Here is a 19,005-nt window from a genome sequence, read left to right on the forward strand (position 1 = left end):
CTGGAGAGGCAAAGCAGAAGAGTGGGTCTAAAAATTAATCTGCAGAAAACTAAAGTAATGTTTAACAGCCTCGGAAGAGACCAGCAATTTACAATAGGTAACGAGGCACTGGATTCGGTAAGCGAATACATCTACTTAGGGCAGGTAGTGACGGCGGATCCGGATCATGAGACGGAAATAATCAGAAGAATGGGCTGGGGTGCGGTTGGCAGGCACTCTCAGGTCATAAACAGCAGGTTGCCCTTATCCCTCAAGAGAAAAGTGTATAACAGCTGTGTCTTACAAGTAATAACCTACGGGGCGAAAACCTGGATGATTACGAAAACGGTTCTACTTAAATTGGGGACGTCGCAACGAGCTATGGAAAGAAGAATGATTGGTGTCACGTTAAGGGATAAGAAGAAAGCAGATTGGGTGAGGGAACAAACGCGAGTTAATGACATCTTAGTTGAAATCAAGAAAAAGAAATGGGCATGGGCAGGACATGTATTGAGAAGGAAGATAACCGATGGTCATTAAGGGTCACGCACTGGATTCCAAGGGACGGGAAGCGTAGCAGGGAGAGGCAAAAGGTTAGGTGGGCGGATGAGATTAAGAAATTTGCAGGGACGACATGGCCACAATTAGTACATGACGGGGGTAGTTGGAGAAGTATGGGAGAGGCCTTTACCCTGCAGTGGGCGTAGCCCAGCTGATGATGTATAGACGTAGCATCTGTAGAGCAAGACTCAGTGTCAGCGTGAGTCCATTCTCGCGGGGGCTTGATCGCAAAAATAAGCCGGTGTTTTCAGTGTTTGCTGCATCTGAACATCACTCACATTTTTCGCGTCTGCATTACTACGCGGCAAATCTTTGTGTATCTGTGCTTGTGCGCTTTGTTTAACACATGAAGCAGACACCAACATTGATTGCCAACATTATTACCACTATTACATGTCTCTCACCTTCTCTCCGACCTCAGTCAGATCACCGGCAGGAAAAGTGTTAAGGTCATTGAGAAGTTCGCAAGCCTTGATGACTCGTGCGTACAGAGCTGGGTCGAACCGTTTCCCGAACGTGATGTTGTCCCTGACGGTCATGTTGTATATCGCCGCCACCTGAGACACGTACGCAATGGAACCCTGCGTAGATTATATCGTTCGTCGTTCCGGTGAAACGACCAACACTGTTTTGAGACAGCGATCAGCATGAATGAAGGAGAAAAAGAATCACAGACGATTATGATACTGCCTAATGCGAAATTTGAGCGAAGCTCTATACGTCTTTTCATATCGCGATATATTGGGTGACGAAAGCAATCTATCTCGTGCGGCACATTGCAAACGGAGCGAAGGGTGGCGCGACTGCCTCGCTAATCAAGAGATCGCCAGAGGCATCGAGTTGGTGACGCGTGGGCACGATTCACTGCAGCCGCCGCAGACAGACCTCCGCTCATGCAGCGCTTTGTTTTCCTATACGGAATCGGTGGACCTGCTCGCCGCATGCTATCGGTGAGCAGACGACGGCGCGCTACCCTGCTGCCATCTGTCGCCGCAGAGCCCGTCTTGCGCGGCAGTACGCTTGTCTTCTCATCCTTTCGTCATACTTTCCTCCTCGGCTTTCCGCCTCATGCTTTTGCTGTAGTCTGCTCCCCCGCTTTCCTCCTCGCGTTCTCTTCGCTATCACTGCCTTTCCTCCCCCGCTGAGTTCCACGTTCGCTGTTCTCGTGTCTCCGCGTTGGCGATCACGTGTTTGGCGCGAGAGCGCCACGGTCACGTGGCGGTTTCGGCAAACCTTGCTTCCCTACAACAACGGCAGCAAACGCTTTTGAATAGTAGTACTGCTTGTTGAAAGACATTAGCTCTGCTTATGCTCAAGCAGAGTTTTAGTTGTAGTCGTTTAAATATAATCGGTTGCCACCAAAACTCATTTTGAGCCTGCTATATAGTCGACGAGAGCTGAAACTATCCTCGGGCATAAGCAGAGCTAACGCGTATAAAGAAATAGTAGAACTCCTCAAACTGTTTGCTGCTGGTATTTGATTACTGTTGAGGGACAGAAAAGTAGGTCACATCAATGCCGGCTTCACATAAATACAATAGACATAGCTGCGTACTAAGCCTAGAGAAAAAAAGAAAAGTAAATGTAAAGAAGGCAAAGAAATCTACGCAGAAAGAGCGTCATACAGTCGGCGTTAAGGGATGTTGATGCTCACTGTACAGTAGAAAGCACTGCCATACGCGAACACTAGAAAGTCATATTGCCCTAAGAGTTCTAAAAACAAATGCAAAGTGCAAGTAGAGATCGCGAATATCTACAAGCCAAAGCAAATTATTGAGGATGCTATCTACAAGGTTTCTGACCATCAGAACAACAAAACAACATCCTGTCTTTAGTACAGTATGACAATGGACCACAAATGGAGTAGCCGGCACAACCATCGTTCATATGTTTTATGGGGCTTGCTGGTGAGTACTTACCGACATGTGAAGGGTGCCTCGCGTGCGATGCATGTCACCCAAGATGGCGGCCAGCAGCGAGGACTTCCCGCTGCCGACGAAACCTACGACGCCCACCAAGGACCCGGGCGCTGCTCGGAAGGTGACGTCCCTGAGCGAAGGCTCGCTGGGCACCGGAGAGGACGAGTGGCACGAGTGATGCGTCCACGAGAAGCTGCATTCGGAGAGCACCACTTCCCCTGCGTGCAAAGGAGTAAACGCTGGCAGGTGTTACCTCGCGCGAATCCTATGCACGACTGACAGACATGGAATTTTTTTTTGTCCGATCGCTGCAGATTGCATTTCATCGTGATTATCGTAACCGTCATTACCGTCATCACAATTACGTCCGATTAACCAATGTAAGCTCGCGTGAAGGCACAGCAAGCCTACACACTATACATCTGCTCTAGAAGAAAGCATAGAAACTGACCCTCTCATCAGCAGGCTGGGTGCCCGGCTGTCCCTTGGTCGTTTCCAATTCCACCGCAGCGACACGGCAGTCATAGAAAGATGACACGTCCTTTCTCAGCTGCCCTACGGTAAATTTCCCATATGACGGCAACAGATTGTTAGTGCTATCTACGGCGCAGTGCAAGTTTTCTTCAAGGTACCTCTTGGAAGACCACCTAAGGCCTCTGAGAAAATGAATCACGGGCATGGGTGCTGTAGGCAACGCTATTCTTCAGATGGAATATGTTTCTTTGGCTCTTTCGCCTGTTTGCGGGTGGTCGGCGGCGTCGGTCATTCACCGGCGTTGCAAAGACGCCGATTCATAGGGCACGTACCGTCGTGCAAATGGGTTCCCGGACGCGTCCCTCACCGAACACACCGACTATTATAACTATTTGAGACGCATGCGATGTCGCTGCGAGAGCTTTGGGGCGTCTGATGGTTTAGATGTTGCGGTGGAGTGTTCGGAAAGGACTGTCCTGTTCCTCGCCTACCACCCTCTTCCCTTGTGGTGGACGTGAGAGAGGGCTCCGGCACTGGGAGAGGAGGATCTATACTCGGGACAACTTTTTTTTTTTTTTGGCTATGAAGCGAAAGCTACGGGGGCGGACCTTCTGCACGTGACTGTATTCGTACGCAATGTAGTCCGGGCGCGCGCGGCACCGCTTTCGCCAACCTCGCACAACTTCTCTAGTCGAGGCAGATACAATAACCCGGCGTGAATCAATGTTTATTCGCATACGATATGTACCAAGTTCTGAACTGCCAGGGTCACAGCCTGCGTCGGAGCTCCGAATATATGTTTATTCACATACGATATGTACCAAGTTCTGAACAGCCAGGATCTCGGCCTGCGCCAGAGCTCCGAAGCAGCCGTATGGCGACGTGCCACCGACGCTGCCGTCGGTAGAGCCGGCGCAGCAGTCAGCTCGCTCACTCGTTTGTACGTGGCGATGGTTGGGATTTCCAGATGGGATCGCTTGGTTTCCGCGCAGACGCTGGAAAAACTTTTTTTGTGTGTGCTTCAAGAGTCTTTAATTGCTAAAGTTAGTAAACAGCCTCTCAGGGGAGTTGATTGGCGGGACAGCAAGCGACGAACACTCACCGGAAGACACGGGCGTAGTTTTGCGTTTGATGAGTGTGCAGAACGTGCGACGGTCTCGGCTGGGCGAAGACTCGAAAGAGCAAACTAAAGCACTATAATATACCAATATCTGACAGGTAAATGTTACGTATTGTTTGCAATTAGGTGCTGTAAAAAAACGAGTATTGTTCCCTATTTCCAAAGTAAGAAAACGTGAGCAAAACTGCGGCACTACTTCCAGCAGCGATGAAAGAGGCGTGCTTAGTTTGCGTAGCCTTCGCTTCGTAACCAAAAAAAGTTGTCCGCGAGTATAGTTGCCTTTCGCCCCGGCACTTGCGTCACTGGAGACAACACACGCATGACGAATTGGCTCATAGCCATCCACATTACCGCTACGGATGTGGTGGTTAACGGCTCGGCTCTGTACTGAATTATGTAATGCGGGGACAAACGCTAAAAACATATCCTCACTGTAACAAACATACGTCTTCGAGCGAATAATTCATGTAACAAAGTGAACAGCTTTCTTGAAGATTCCGGTTATTCGATTACATTTACAATTATCGTTGGTGGTACCAACTGAGTTTTCACTCATGTTACTCACTGTGAATGCTGTCAGACATCTAAAAACGCATTCGAGGGTAGTTCTTCTTTTTTCTCACATCTTAACGAACTTTTCTCCTTCCCACAACCCCGAAAGGAAAACGGGGCTGTTATTCTGCTAAACACCCATATTTCATTGCCAATTTCTCTATTTCTCATTTACCAATTTTTTTCTCTTTTAACTCCGCTACAGTGTCAGTTACAGATATTTTTTCTTTCTTTATTTAGTGGAAACTTTTTCGCGCGGCAGAAAAAAGTGTGAAGCAAACATATGATATATACGTGTGTCGTTTCTTATGCTCGACGAGGTCCTAGGTGGGTGTGCACATTTACAGCTGGAAGTCACTTGGGCGGCTTGGATGCAGCCCCACTTTTGACAAGGGTGCCTTGATGAGCACAGTCGGGCACAACTATGAAAGAGTTGCGGTAGATCTGCGAGAGCAGCTGGCCTGAAGGGATGAGTCGTGACAAGGCTGTTCGATGGTCCGTAGCTCAAGGACAGGTTGCATCTGGCGTCGATGTAGCAACCACAAGGCTCCGTTTTAATGCCAACTTCCCGCGGTGGCTGAGTCCGGGCGAGAGGTATGATTCACACGAATTTAACAATACGACGTTTTCCCATCCATAATCCCTGTTTTCCTGTATCTTAGCGTTCGGCTTGACATTTTCCAGTCTTCCCTTCGTCGTGTTGAGAGATCATAGAGAACTCTAATTTGCCCGCAAAGGTAATGCCGTTTCCAGAATACCGGGTTTTCGGAGAGGTAAACGGCAGTGACAGTGCTGCTAGCGTCGTCATGCGGCCTAAAGGGGAACCAGAGAGGACACAACTATATTGTTTCTGTGACCTTCCATATTCTGCGTAACTGTGCATGACATCTGTAGCAACCGCACAACGGCATACTGTTTACCTCCAATGTTTTAAGGAGTTTACGTCGCTAAATACATTCACAAAACACGAAAACGATTCAAACACATTGTGCTTGCGCAAAGTGTCACAAGATCTTGCTGCCGGTGAAGCTGCGGCAGCCAACAGCTCTAGTAATCGGTATTATGTAAAGGGTGATAGGTTTACGGACAAGTTAAGCTTTCTAGTGCTCACTGGTTTCAAACACAATTCAGCATCATTATGCGACAAAAGCACATAGTGGCACACTGTCCTTCCTGCCAGGACAAGCATCAGCCAATGACAATCCTAACTTTGTTAACTTCTCAATAAGTGCGCTCGACGCATAATGAGGGTATGTGTCTAGGTTCCCCTTTGGATTGTGTCTCGTCATAAGGGCAGTTATTTTTAGGCATCGGGGAAACGCAATCGGGAGAAGGCACGTGTATATGATCACCTTCTTTGGTCTTACCGTCCTCATTAGCTTTCTTTTCATGGAAACAACAAATTCTGGAAAACCACGATTTGAGTATGAGACACGCCGTAGAGGGGGACTGCGGGGATCACCAGGGGATTATTAACGCGCCCCCAACGCACGGGACACCCGCGTTTTTTACATTCCGCCCCATCGTAAAGCGGCCGCCACGGCCTGAATTTGATCCCGCGACCTCCTCCTTAGCAGCGCAACACCTTAGCCGCAAAACCATCGCGGCGGGTACCTTTTGATGGCAGTATCCGCTAACAAAGTGTCATCATGTTACATGTGGCACAGCGATAGCTTACAGCACACGAAAAAAAAAACAATAACTTCAGGTCCACTTGAACAAGCCGAAAGCGTACCGCATTTCGTTTTCGGAAGAACAAAACGAAAAAAACTGAACCCATATGATTCAGAATGCAATCTCACACGTGACAATTGTTTTCTGTGTTTTTGTCGCTCCTACTTCTTGCCAGAACCGGCAGGAGAAGGTACATTTTTTCCTCACCCTTTTGTTTCTATACCACTAACACTCTCAATGCGGAACATTTCGACTTCCCTCAGCATCCACCTCCTCCACTATGTGAGGGTATAGCGAGATTTAAAGACACTGCGAAGGAAAGGGCCGGAAGGAAGCTCCGTCGAACACAATGGTCAGTACTCGTTAGCGCAGAAAACCATCCTCATGAGCCTTGCTTATTCACTGGTAGGACAAGGGTCTCTCCCAGGGCACTCCATTTAGCGCTGTCTGGCGCCAGCTGGACACCATCTCACAAACACAGATTTTCTAATGTCATTACATTCCATGATTATCTGCCTTCCCCAGCTGCTCTTGCATGTACATGACAGCCATTCCACCTGCCGTAGTGGCTTATAGTGGCTATGATTATGAATGCTTAGCACGAGGTCACGGTATGAAATCTCGACAGCGGCGGCCGAATTCTGATGGTGGGGACACGCGAGAACGCCTGTGCGCCGTGCATTGGGTACACGTTAAAGAAGCCAAGGTGGTCAAAGTGTATTTGGAGTCCCCTACTGAAGCGTGCCTCATAATCATGTTGTTGATTTGGCACGTGAAATCCGAGGATTTAGTTTTTAAGGCTCCCATTCTGCATCGAATAAAAAGACGGACAAATGAGAAACTTGAAAGGATTTGCACACATGTGCAAGCTTGCGTTAACAAGTTCGGAATATATGAAGCGACTAGCCCAACATCATTATCTTGCCGGAAGTATTTTACTGTAGTGACGCTCAAGCATTCCAGTCTCAAAGATGGCCTCACTTACCCTTTTGTATTGTGGGGTCCTTGGAGTCCGGGAGACTTTCCTCCTGCTCTTCCTCCGTGCAGAACTTGCATATCCGTCTCAGACCGAGTGACACCTGAAAAGACTGTATTAGTTACCTAGTGTCCGCGGTGCAGGATGCGTTCAACTTTAGCTTCGAAGAACGTGCCTGATTGCACACGTCAGGTCGCGGCCATCTCGCTGACCAGTGCGTGCGTCATTGGGCGGCGTACGTGACGGTTGCCGCGGAGGTGGCGCCACGTCGTGAGCGTATGAAATGAGTGCGCTGACGACGTTCCGAGGCCTACAACCGGTATAATGATTTCGCATTCCCCACGTGTAAGCAGTCTTAAGCGTCTGCCCAATTTATCAAGGCCATCCCAACCACGCAAGGCTTTCGCCTTGCTTGGCTGGTGGATGCCCTGACTAGGAAAGGGCGTGCACCGTGGTGTGGTAAGCGCACAGCTCCTCACGAAGAATGCAAATGCGCGTGTGCATGGAAATCTTTTGCCAGCGGAGGGACCGCGATCGCTGCCCCGGCTTTGACAGGGCCACTAAGCAAAGCGGGGTTGGTGCGTCTACTTCGCCTCGTACGTATTTCAGCCGAAAGCACTGCGCATTTCAGGAGACCTCCACGCGCAGGCTGAGCATGTGCCATAGACAGCAGGGGCGCTATAACGTAAAACTATTCCAATACGTTTTCATTCCAATCTCTTGACATCAAATTTGCGTAACCGCCGACGCAAGGATCGGTCGGTCACCCACAGGGTTGTCTGCACAAACCAATCAAACGTTCCCCTCGTTCATAGGAGGTCACTTTAGTTTGCTTGAAAAACAAATAACATTGCCTACACTGAGCAGCTTGTCTTTTATATTTGGCTCACAAGAGGTGAGGAGCACGCTCAAGTGGAGAGGGATTCGATGGGGCCGAGCCAGTGCACTGAAAATAAATAACCGGGCGAAGAGGGTGGTGCCACCGTCTGCGATTGGTCCGCTTTCTCTTACTTAGCTTGCGGTGGCAAGTCAACAATCGCGGCGGCATGCAACGGAAGCTTAAGAATGGCGTTAAAACAGATCCTCAGCGAAGAAGAGTTGGCAGAACGAGTTCGTAAACCTGCCGAACGTTCTCCAAAACGTTACATGGCCTCGCAGAAAGCTTTATTAGGCGCAAATAAACCCATGCTCTTCGGCAGGTGCTAGTAGCCAGTGCCTGAGTGATTGGTGGCAGCCATCTTTTATTCCTTTCGGAACGGGCCAGCCTGCGACTATTCACAAGAATATTCAGTTTTGTTCGGCATATTAATGCTTCATTAATGCATACACGCCACTTTGACGTGGTAAGTTGTTGCGGTTTTGTGACGTCCCGTGACAGGCAGGTGAAATGGGTGCAGCCTGAAAAATTTTGACCAATAGCCGAGGGCTAATGGCGAAAAGTCGTTAATCAGAAATAACTATTTGTCTTTTGTTCGGTCAAATCATGCATAATCAGTGTGTACACGTCATATCAGATGGGTAGCTATGGCGGTTTTCGTGACGTCGCGTGACAGACAGGTTAAGTGGGGGTGCTGCAAAAACGTTTTGACCAATCGTGGAGGACTGATTGCAGAATTGGAATAGAAAAGTTTGGAATAGTTTTACGTTATAGCGCCCCAGGACAGCACGACGGTGGTGGCGGCGCCGACGACGCGAACGCGGCTACCAGAACGAAGTCCCCTCGTGAAGCCTACGGAGAGAGAATCGCCGCAACTCACCAGACTCCTCATGCGCAGGCAGTTGGCCAGCATGTTGGTGATCATGTCGGTCAGCGACAGTAAGTAAAGGCACGAGAAGGACAGCGTCGGCGTCAACGTGTCTGTCCCTCCCACAGCAGCCAAAAGCCCGAACAGGATTATGGTCAACTGCATTGAGAACACGAAGGAAACGAAGCCCGCTGTGTAACGTCATGGGAGACCGCTTGTACTTGTAGGAGCAAAGCGTTGCAAGGTATTTACTCGTATTGAGTGACTGCATGGCACCTTACGTTAGGGCAATTTCTAGTCTTGCAACCTTGTGCTGCTTGCAATGTGCTAAATGTTGTGATTTACTCTGCGTGATGAGTCAAGCATTATGAACAGAGTGAATATCATTCACGTCGCCATCGGGATCCACCAAAAAAGAAGGAAGCAAGCAAGCAAGCAAGCAAACAAACACACAAAGAAACAAAAAAACAAGACGAGCTTTAACATGCACTCTATTCGCCAACGCGTTGAAACACTTAGCTGTTGTTCCCATTGAAAGCAGCGAGTCCTCTTAGTGAATCAGTTAATTCGAGATATTCCACGGTTTCAAAATTTCGGGCCCCGATCACCATGCATGTCGTTAAAAGTAGGTTGTTCGAGGTTCAGTGGTGCCGGACTCCGCTGGGACCAAAGTGTGATGCCGGAAATGCGCGCAGGACACCCCTGTCTAACCATGCGAAGTGAGGCATGCGTCTTTCGCATCAACTTGGTTAAGCAATGAGCACCATATATACGAAGACCACTGCACCATGAGGCGGCAGCTCATTGAACCAATTGCATAACGCTGTGTGGTTCGAGAAAAGACAGAAAAGTATTTCTTCCGACGTCCGTCAACAGCCGCCTCGTACGTCAGTTATCATGCACGCAAAATTGCCGTGCGACTGGCCGCTCGAAGCACTTCGCGTACGTTTGCGGGCATCTTTCGTGCTCGGACAACAAAAGAAAAACTGTTATGGAGCACGCATTGAGCAACAGAAATCTGTATCGGGAGCTTTTCATGTCGCTCTACAATATTTCCATTGACACTTTTCATTGATTTCAATTTGATTAACTAATTAAGAGTAATTACGTAATTAAGCGGAATGAAAAAAAATATAATTTGAGTATCTCCAAGTGACGGCAAAAGCGTTAGCTTGGTTCTGTCCAGCTACGTGGCATTGGCGTATCTTTAAACTCTAGCTAAAGTTAGCTGGGACACCCCTGTATACAGCCGGCGTTTTGCTTGAGTTTGGGTTTTGCTTCAGCAAAACGCCGTAGGACAGCTCTACAGTATGCTTCACGTAAATAGAAGACGCATGCCATGGAAGACGTGGAGCTGTAGAGCGAGTCCATAACACCGTCCAGCATGTTTGTGCGCAGGAGTACGGCCAGCTCGGCGTCTCGCGTCCGTCCCACGGCGCCCAGGTAGGCGTCCTCCCAGGCGTACAGCTTTACCACGCGGACCGAGGACAGCAGGTCCGTGGTGCTCTTCAGACGCTCATCGCGGAACCGCATCACTCGTTTCTGTAGCAAGGAACGGCAATAAAAAAAGAAAGAAATGAAGAAAAATGTAACAGAATGATGCGGCAATCCGCGAGGTGTGTGAAGTTTGATGAAATAAAAAAAAATCCCGTATGGCCGATTAGATTGCTGTCTTCCTTTTTAAACAGTCCCAATGCGTCGATATTTTTATTTAGGCTTGTAGCGCAGTTCAGGAAGAGCGAAAACGAGGGTGGAAGGGGTAATGAAAGGGAGCGGAGAACAGAGTGAGCGCTCACTCTGTTCTCCACTCCCTTTCGTTACCCCTTCCACCCTCCTTTTTGCTTTTTCTGAGCTGCGCTACAAGCCTAAAGATTTTATGACATACCAACTCGCCCAAGTTGCCACGCTTTTGACCCAATACGTCGACTTTAGCTCAGCAAAGTAACCCATACTTGAAGTATGCTCCGGGGTTCCTCAAGGATCCGTCCTGGGTCCTTCATTGTTTTTAATGTATGTCAATGACCTCCCAAAAATGGCTCTTCCAGCATCTGTCTTTGTGCTGACGATTGCGTCGTATACGACGTGATTGACTCTGCGACTAGTTATAAGCGACTGAACGACTCCTTTGCTTCTTTCGGTGCTTGGTGCGAAAAGCAGGAAATGGAGATTAATTTAAAAAAAACGGTTTTGTCCTTCACGAAAAGAGCAGCACCTGTAAATGCGACATATTCCTTGAATGGGTCCTCTTTAACCAGAGTTCGACAATAAAAATTCCTTGGCGCAACATTTACTCACAATCTCTCATGGACTACACACATTGACCAAACTTGTTCAAAGACACTAGAACAACTTGGATACCTACGTCGTACTATACAAAAGGCTCCGAAGGCAACTAACCTCTTAATGTACAAAACTCTTGTTCGCCCCGTTATCGATGTTGGCGCCAGTCTGATAACCGAAATAACTTTATCAAACTAGAAGTGGTTCAGAAAAAAAGCCGTCTGTTTCATTTTTCACCGCTATTTCTCACCCTCGTCTACCCTTTCTACGCTGAAACTAACATTACTTTCAGTGCGTCGTGATGTGGAATCATTAAAATTATTGCACAGTTTAATTACCAAGTCCTATCGTATTTCCAACACAGCTTGCATATCTTTCACCAAGCCTTCGTTGCACGTGTAACTTCTACGAGCTTAATATTAACCATTTCTGTGCTCGTACAAATACTTTCAAGTACAGCTTCTTTCCCCGCACAATAGAAGTATGGTATTCCTTACCTGGCTGCCTTCGTTCACTCCCCATAAGCGAATTCGAAAGTGCTTTCTATGAAAACCAGTATGTGTAACTACTTAAATTAGGTCTAGTTTATACTTTAGGTGTATGTATTTCGCTGTTTCGGTGCTTTTAAGAATCAATAAAAGCGGTTTTCCAGTTCTTTGACTGTAGTACAAATGTTGTAAGAGTCATTGTTGATATCACTTTATTTTTTTGTTCACCACTGTTTTTACCCACTTCAGCAGTAGCCCTCATATGGGGCTGCAGTATGTACAGATAAATAAGATAAAATAAAATCGACATTAGCACGGAGCTACAACTGAAACTCATACAGGCTATTTAGAAAGGTAGCTTCGCAGTTAAAAAATAAGAATAATCAAAAGAAGATCGTCTTATTCCATAGTTTCAAGGTGTCACTCGCGCCTTTCCGGGGCAGACACTTTATTGGCAGAGCTAGCAGGCGGGCCATTAAGCGACATCTCGAAGAACGGCAGCAATATTTTAACAAATTAGTGCCGCGACTTTCGCAAGAACACTTTACGCTACTTTAGGTGATGGCTAATTGGTATTTGAGGGAAGTGCCCTATATGAATACCATGTGGTAGGGACAAAACAACGTTGACCTGTGTCAACAAGGAATACGCAGGTATAATTTGTTTCTTGTCTAATGTTCACTTCGAGTGGGCGAAGATCGCGGAAGGGCGGAACGTTTTTTTTTTTTATTGCGATGAAGGCTTGCCCTCAAGGCATAATTCTTGAAGCATATATGTGTATTATATGTGTGCTGTGAGGCCTGTGTTGTGTATGAATTGTCAATCTGTTGTCATGTATCCAGCGGTCATAGCTGGGACCAACATTCTGAGTAGTGCAAGTTTCGAAATTGAAGTAGGGATCACTAACTCACTCACTCACTTCAATCACTCACTCCATACCCGCCGTGGTTGCTCAGTGGCTATGGTGTTGGGCTGCTGAGCACGAGGTCGCGGGATCGAATCCCGGCCACGGCGGCCGCATTTCGATGGGGGCGAAATGCGAAAACACCCGTGTACTTAGATTTAGGTGCACGTTAAAGAACCCCAGGTAGTCAAAATTTCCGGAGTCCCCCACTACGGCGTGCCTCATAATCAGAAAGTGGTTTTGGCACGTAAAACCCCAAATATTATTATTATCACTCACTCCTTACCCACAGCGCGTCCTGCAGCACCGACGTCGGGAAGGGCAGGAAGAGGACGATCATGAGCCACACCGCGCATCCTAGCGCCGGCACGGTCCCGGCGCGAATGGCGAGCAGCCACAGCACGAACGGCATGCACAGTGAGCCAATCACGGGAAGCGGGAACTGCAGCATGCTGGCCCCCAGCTGCATGCAGTCCACGCCCAGCACGGAGACCACGTAGCCAGACGGGTTGCGAGTCAGGGCGGACGGCGACAGGCGTGTCATCTGCGACGACGGTAAGCCGGAGAAAATTGGCATTGCAAAGATCGTTTTTATGCGAAGCATATTACGAGAGCTCAACCCAGCTCCTCAGGCGCGGCGGTGTCGCCTTCAATACCACGTGACACCGTGACGTCACGACAGAGGAGAAATGGCTTTGGCTCAGCTCTTGCAAGATGGGCTGGGTGGGAATCGAACCAGAGTCTCTGGAGTGTGAGACGGAGACGCTACCACTGAGCCACGAGTACGATGCTTCAAAGCGGTACAAAAGCGCCTCTAGTGAATGCGGTGTTGCCTTAGAAACGAGCTGTTTCTAACGCTCAGGCGTGCGTCGCTTGCTCAGGCGCACATTTCATTGCCGCGCCGAACGCTGCGTTGCTCGACTCTCACCGCGTCCAATGCGGGGCGCGTAGTCGCTGCGCCGTAGCCCATTGTAATGGCGGGTCGACGGGAACGCTGTCGCGTTCCACTCTTGAAGGCGAAGCAGAGTAACGCATGAGTTGTTTCTTCGTCTAGCCGAACCAAATATAGCCAAGCAACAGCAGTTCACCAGGCTAAACAGTGGTTCAACAACTAAAATAAAGGCTAGTATGCTTCGCATCCTGGGCTTAACCTTACCTAAGCCACAGTCATTTTTATTTCTTTTTACAGCAACCACCTACTACAGCAACCTACATTCGGCAGAAACCTTATCCTTCTCGCTGATCATCCTTAATATAAATAAATAAATAAATAAATAAATAAATGAATGAATGAATAAATCGCTAATGACATGCCACCTGTGTTCGCCCAACACCGCGGAATGACGCGCGGCCTTGTGGAATGAGCTGAAAGATGGCGCGACCATCGCGGGTCGTGGTGGTGGCGTTTACAATAACGGGAAGAAAGAAATGAGAAGGGAAACTCTGTACGATAACACAAAGGGCAGTGCCTTCCTATGTAAGGCTCGAGCTGGCTGCCTAAGCAGAACATACCGGAGCAAGTACTACCAACCATATGAGGCGTCTGTAAGCGGCAGTCCGAAGATCATTGAGCAGATTCTAACGAAATACGAAGCGATTCACCCAGTGAGAATTCACCGATTCACCCAGAGAGAATCACGTCGTGAAATTAAAAAATTCGCAGGGCATAAAATAGAATCGGATGGCGCAAACCAGGAACAGTTTGAGATTGTTGAAATAAGACCTTTCTCATGCAGTGGATGAATGTAAATTAGATGATGACGATGACGATGAAGTTTGCTATTACCGCGTTTAGTTGTAGTGGCTGCCGCCTGCATAACGCTTCGCGTAAGTCGCGTAATGGGCAGGTAACACAGTGTAACGTATACCACCGTGGATGAACAATTGTACCTTTTCGAAGATGGCCGCCTGGAGCATGGAACGCACACGCATGCATAGGCGCAGCGCCACGTGCGTTTGGTAGGAGCACAGCAGCAGGTCTGCCACCGAGGCAGCCGCGAACAGCACCGCCGACGTGGCCCTGGGCCAGTAGCTGGGCGCCTCGATAAGCGACCTGCGCATGCCCTCAGTGAGGAGTGTTCCGCCTTTTCGGGTGTTACATGCGCATTTGCACAGCATGGGAGCGACGTATCGTGCCTTCATATTTTATTTGCAAACTGCAAATAAAACGCATGCATGCAAACTGCAAAGGCGAGAAGCTCACACAATAGCCTCTTCCTCAGGGATTTTCCCCCCAGAAGTTTCATTCGAGTTAGTGGCGCCAGCCATGACGTGAGAAATAATTTTAAAAAAGGAAAATAGGTCCAGGGTTATTGGCTTCTGGCATGATATTTCTGGATGACTTTTCAGCAGAGTAAACCCGCTTGGCTCCACTGTTGGACATACCTATTCTAATGTGATCATAATTTCTCATTGCACATTTTACGTCCATTGACAGGCCCTCACAATTGCGAGGTGATTAGGATAATTTCCTATTGTGAGTATTGAGTGGTGCTGCATATTTCCGGTTTTACCATAGAGCGACCTCTTATAATTTAGGCAAACTGAAAGATGGAAAAAAGAAAGAACCAACACAAACCAATAACCGCAGTGCCAACGAGACGAACGCAAGAAATTTCACGGGACGAACAAGAAAGGAGACATAGCGTATTGCGTTCCTCCTAGCACTGTTCTTCACTTGCGTCGCGTTAACGCTACGGTTGTTGCCGCAGTAGGTGTGCAGAGACTATAGCATCAGAACAATGTTCTGCTTAGACATTAACTATTCATCCCTTAGTGACGTCTAGGATTGTTTCCGGGCAGGAGTGGTCAATCGTGGAGGACTGGTCATCCGAGATTCACTCACTCGAGAATCGGCACCTTGATGATCACGCAGCCGAAGTAGGTGAGCGTGCTTACGACTGTCCACATGACGTCAATCCAGAGCACACGCATGATCGTGGCGACAAAACGGCCGGTGGATGTCGCCTTTTGCCTGCGGTGGGAAAAAGAGTCTGAAACAGTCTGAAAGTCAACAAACGTTATTTGGTCTAGTGCACCGGCATGAATAGGTATGCCAAAGTAGAGGCAGGATTTGCCTTTTCTTTTTTTCAATAGATACGCAGAGTTGAAGCCGGAGCAAATACTTTTTGCGGGCTTCGACGCCCAAGGGATAGGATATGACTTATCGAAGTAGGTCCGCCTCACGTTGGTTTAATATTGCGACCGGCTGACGAAGAAGACGTTTAAGGTTAGTCCGGAGATAACGCTGTTAACTTCGTGAGCTAACTACCCCCTTGTCAGCCGCTACAGTTATTGTAAATGTTCTGTAAATATTATTTCGTACTTCTCTTTTCTCTGAAACATGTTATTTAGTCCGACCTCAAGTGAGCAATCTCCTCTCGCTTTACCCCTAATCATTAAATTACGGATGTAGTTTGTTAAAATCTTGGTGTTTTGTTCTTTTATCGTCGTTTTCATATATTAAATCGCAGATGCACATTTGATGGGAGGGCATGCACTGCCCTTTCTCTCGAATAGTGAATAGGTTGGTGTGCGTCTGATTTCATCGAATATGAAGTTTTGTCACGTCTTGCACCTTCACGAAAGTGACTTGGCTGTATTATTATTATTATTATTATTATTATTGTTTATATTATTATTATTATTATTATTATTATTATTATTATTATTATTATTATTATTATTATTATTATTATTATTATTATTATTATTATTATTATTATTATTATTATTATTATTATTATTATTATTATTATTATTATTATTCCCCTAGCCAAAATTTTGCACGCCTCCACAACTTCATCGCATCGTCTGCCCATCATAACGTACTCCTTTGCTTTGTGCATCGATAGATATCCACACGTGCTAAAATTTGAACTTGAGGCACTGCAAGAATGCCTCTAGTTGTGAATTAATTCGCCCTCGCTCTGTGACCAGCTAGCCTCCTGGTTGGCTCACATGGTAGGGCGACCACTCCGGAAAGGCTTTGGTCCCGGCTTCGAGTCCCGGACCAGGACGAATTTTTTTTCAACGGCAGTGGTTTCTTTCTGAGAAATCCATATGGGTTTCCTTTGTAGCATCGTGCTACAATTCAGGTGTATGTCAATTTTTCGCTTTCACGTACTTTCCTCCACCTTGTGGAGTTTCGCAGAACTGTTTTGCCATCTCAGCATTCTGGAACTTTCAAAGGTAAACAGTTTAATTCGATTTTTGTCCATGAAGAAAACTTCAATATGTGATTAGTGCTTTCCCGCAGAATAATATTTAATATGATACGGACTTTCAAGCAGCCTTTGGACAGTAAGGAAAGCAATCAGTCTCCGCAGATTTCAACCTTACTATAATACAGCTAATTCAAGCACGCATAAAATTTTGTTAACACAATTTGTTCGGAAATACCACCTTATATTGAACCTCGAGGCTTTCCTAGAACTTTCTTGCTTTGGTTGATTAATGTAGTACGAATGGGCTTGTTTTACCATGCTCTAACGTTGGCCTCATACTGGTTAAGTACATGACTGACTTAACAAATTATGCTTGCTTTAGTTTTCACTAGAGGAGGCATATCGTCTGCTGCAGTTGCACAGGTTTTTGTAATCTGCGGTTTTCAGCGCCACTTTAAGATAATGGGATGAAACAGGTAGATGTACACGCACGTCAACGAGATTATTCGATAGTTGCCATATCTCGCCCCCCCCCCACCCCGCCCCCAGCCCCTTGCTACGGCTAATGCAAAAATTCTAGCGCTTTACTTTGCTATTAAAGAAATGTACTCCTATGAACGTATTTGATCTCCGCCGTGGTACTACGCCGCCATGCCACTTGCTGCACTGTATTGATTTCGGATTTTCAGTACAGGTTCACAGTATACTAACAATACGAGACAGAAAGACATAGACATAGACATACCAATCTAACACAGACGACACCCGCGACTGTTAGATTGTTATGATGTTACGTGCACAAGTGACTGCAACTCCTCGTGAGCTTGTGGTGTCGGCTTTTACGCCTTTAGAAATATTCAGAGTACTTAATTTTATACATATTCGCAGCACACACGCTTCGGTGCACGACGAAGGCTAGTGCTAAGATTGAGTTGAGGACACAAATAGCATTCAACGCTTAGAATTCGCACAGAGATTATTTGCCACTTTCTTTGTAGGCAGACGTGGGCTTACGAATTGGTGCTTGCTGCAGCGTTTGGAGCAAGAATGTGGCTAGGAGCAGGCACTAGGCCGTAGTAGATGCCTTTGGCGGACGCCGTAGGGGCACGTTGCCGGCGCTCGTGTCTTGAAAGCGGTGTGTGATCTTTCCACACAGCCGTCACGCCGAAGCTGGAACGCTGCTGTGCGATTTATGTTGAGAGGAAAACTCACCATCCTACCGACAAGTGAGCGCTGAACAGCAGCAGCAGCTGACCACACTTGAATCTGTGCGGCAGCAGGGGTAGGTCCTCCATGACGGCCTTCGAGCGAAGCACGACGTTGGCCAGGTGGCTGCGAGGGAAAATAATCGCGAGCAGATTCGAGGGACTCGATTGTTTTTGGTCAGTCACAACGATGACAACAAAGAGACAATGAAGTGAGGGAAATCATAGGGGACATTAATTGTTATGGTTAACTCATGTGTAAAAAACAATACCGTAAAAGGAAATGAAAGCGGTCGAAGAGATACATTTGCGTATGTGCAGGAGTCGAATTGATGCCTTCCGCATGATGCGTGCGCCGACTCGCCATTTAGGCTGTCGCCATTCCGTGAGATATTACACGTCGTATACGACAAAACATTGTGCGCATTGGGGTCAGTTGTAAAGCATTTACTCAACCGGTTTGCTTAAGCTTCGCTTCACCACCTTCCTTCCTCTTCACATCCTGTGTCTGTTATTCCCCACACCACTTCCCCAGCGTGGAGTAGCAGGCTAGAGGCATTTCACTCAGGCCGGCCTCTCCACCTTTCTGCCATTAAATATTATCTCTCTCTCTCATATATATTGCAACCCGTGCGTTGGATGTGCTTGTTCCTTTTTTTTCTGCGCAAAATAGGGAAAACTAATCTTGAAATTTGTTACCAGACAGCGTAGGCGCTCATCTGTACACATTGTCCAAGGTCCGCTACAGTGTAAAAATAAAATAAAAAAAAAACATTGGCAGTTTAATTCAAGGCGAAGCACTGAATACGATAGCTAGCGTTGTTAGAGATAGGATTGTTAGTGTTGCCCTGGAGGCACATCAAAACGGAGTCGTGATGGAGAGCGGCACCAGAGGCATTGCGGCTGCCGCGCCTCGCGGGCGCACGAGAAGAGACCGAAGGAAAAAAAAAAAGACATTAGCG

General features: G+C 47.4%; 1 protein-coding gene across 3 annotated transcripts in view; it reads right to left on the reverse strand.

The window, feature by feature from the left end:
* LOC139061140 (ATP-binding cassette sub-family C member 3-like) overlaps positions 1–19,005 on the reverse strand; it is an 83,563-nt gene that overhangs the window by 37,648 nt on the left and 26,910 nt on the right. For all 3 annotated transcript variants that reach the window (XM_070540759.1, XM_070540760.1, XM_070540758.1), the window contains exons 7-15: positions 18,051–18,170; positions 15,518–15,646; positions 14,563–14,725; positions 12,959–13,216; positions 10,339–10,542; positions 9,013–9,159; positions 7,265–7,358; positions 2,460–2,677; positions 945–1,121 (exon numbers count right to left, since the gene is read on the reverse strand). In XM_070540759.1, coding sequence (XP_070396860.1) covers positions 945–1,121; positions 2,460–2,677; positions 7,265–7,358; positions 9,013–9,159; positions 10,339–10,542; positions 12,959–13,216; positions 14,563–14,725; positions 15,518–15,646; positions 18,051–18,170 — 1,510 coding nt within the window. The remainder of the gene's footprint in view (positions 1–944; positions 1,122–2,459; positions 2,678–7,264; positions 7,359–9,012; positions 9,160–10,338; positions 10,543–12,958; positions 13,217–14,562; positions 14,726–15,517; positions 15,647–18,050; positions 18,171–19,005) is intronic.

The sequence above is a fragment of the Dermacentor albipictus genome, chromosome 6 (assembly GCF_038994185.2).
Source record: "Dermacentor albipictus isolate Rhodes 1998 colony chromosome 6, USDA_Dalb.pri_finalv2, whole genome shotgun sequence".
In the NCBI taxonomy this organism is placed as follows: Eukaryota; Metazoa; Arthropoda; class Arachnida; order Ixodida; family Ixodidae; genus Dermacentor; species Dermacentor albipictus.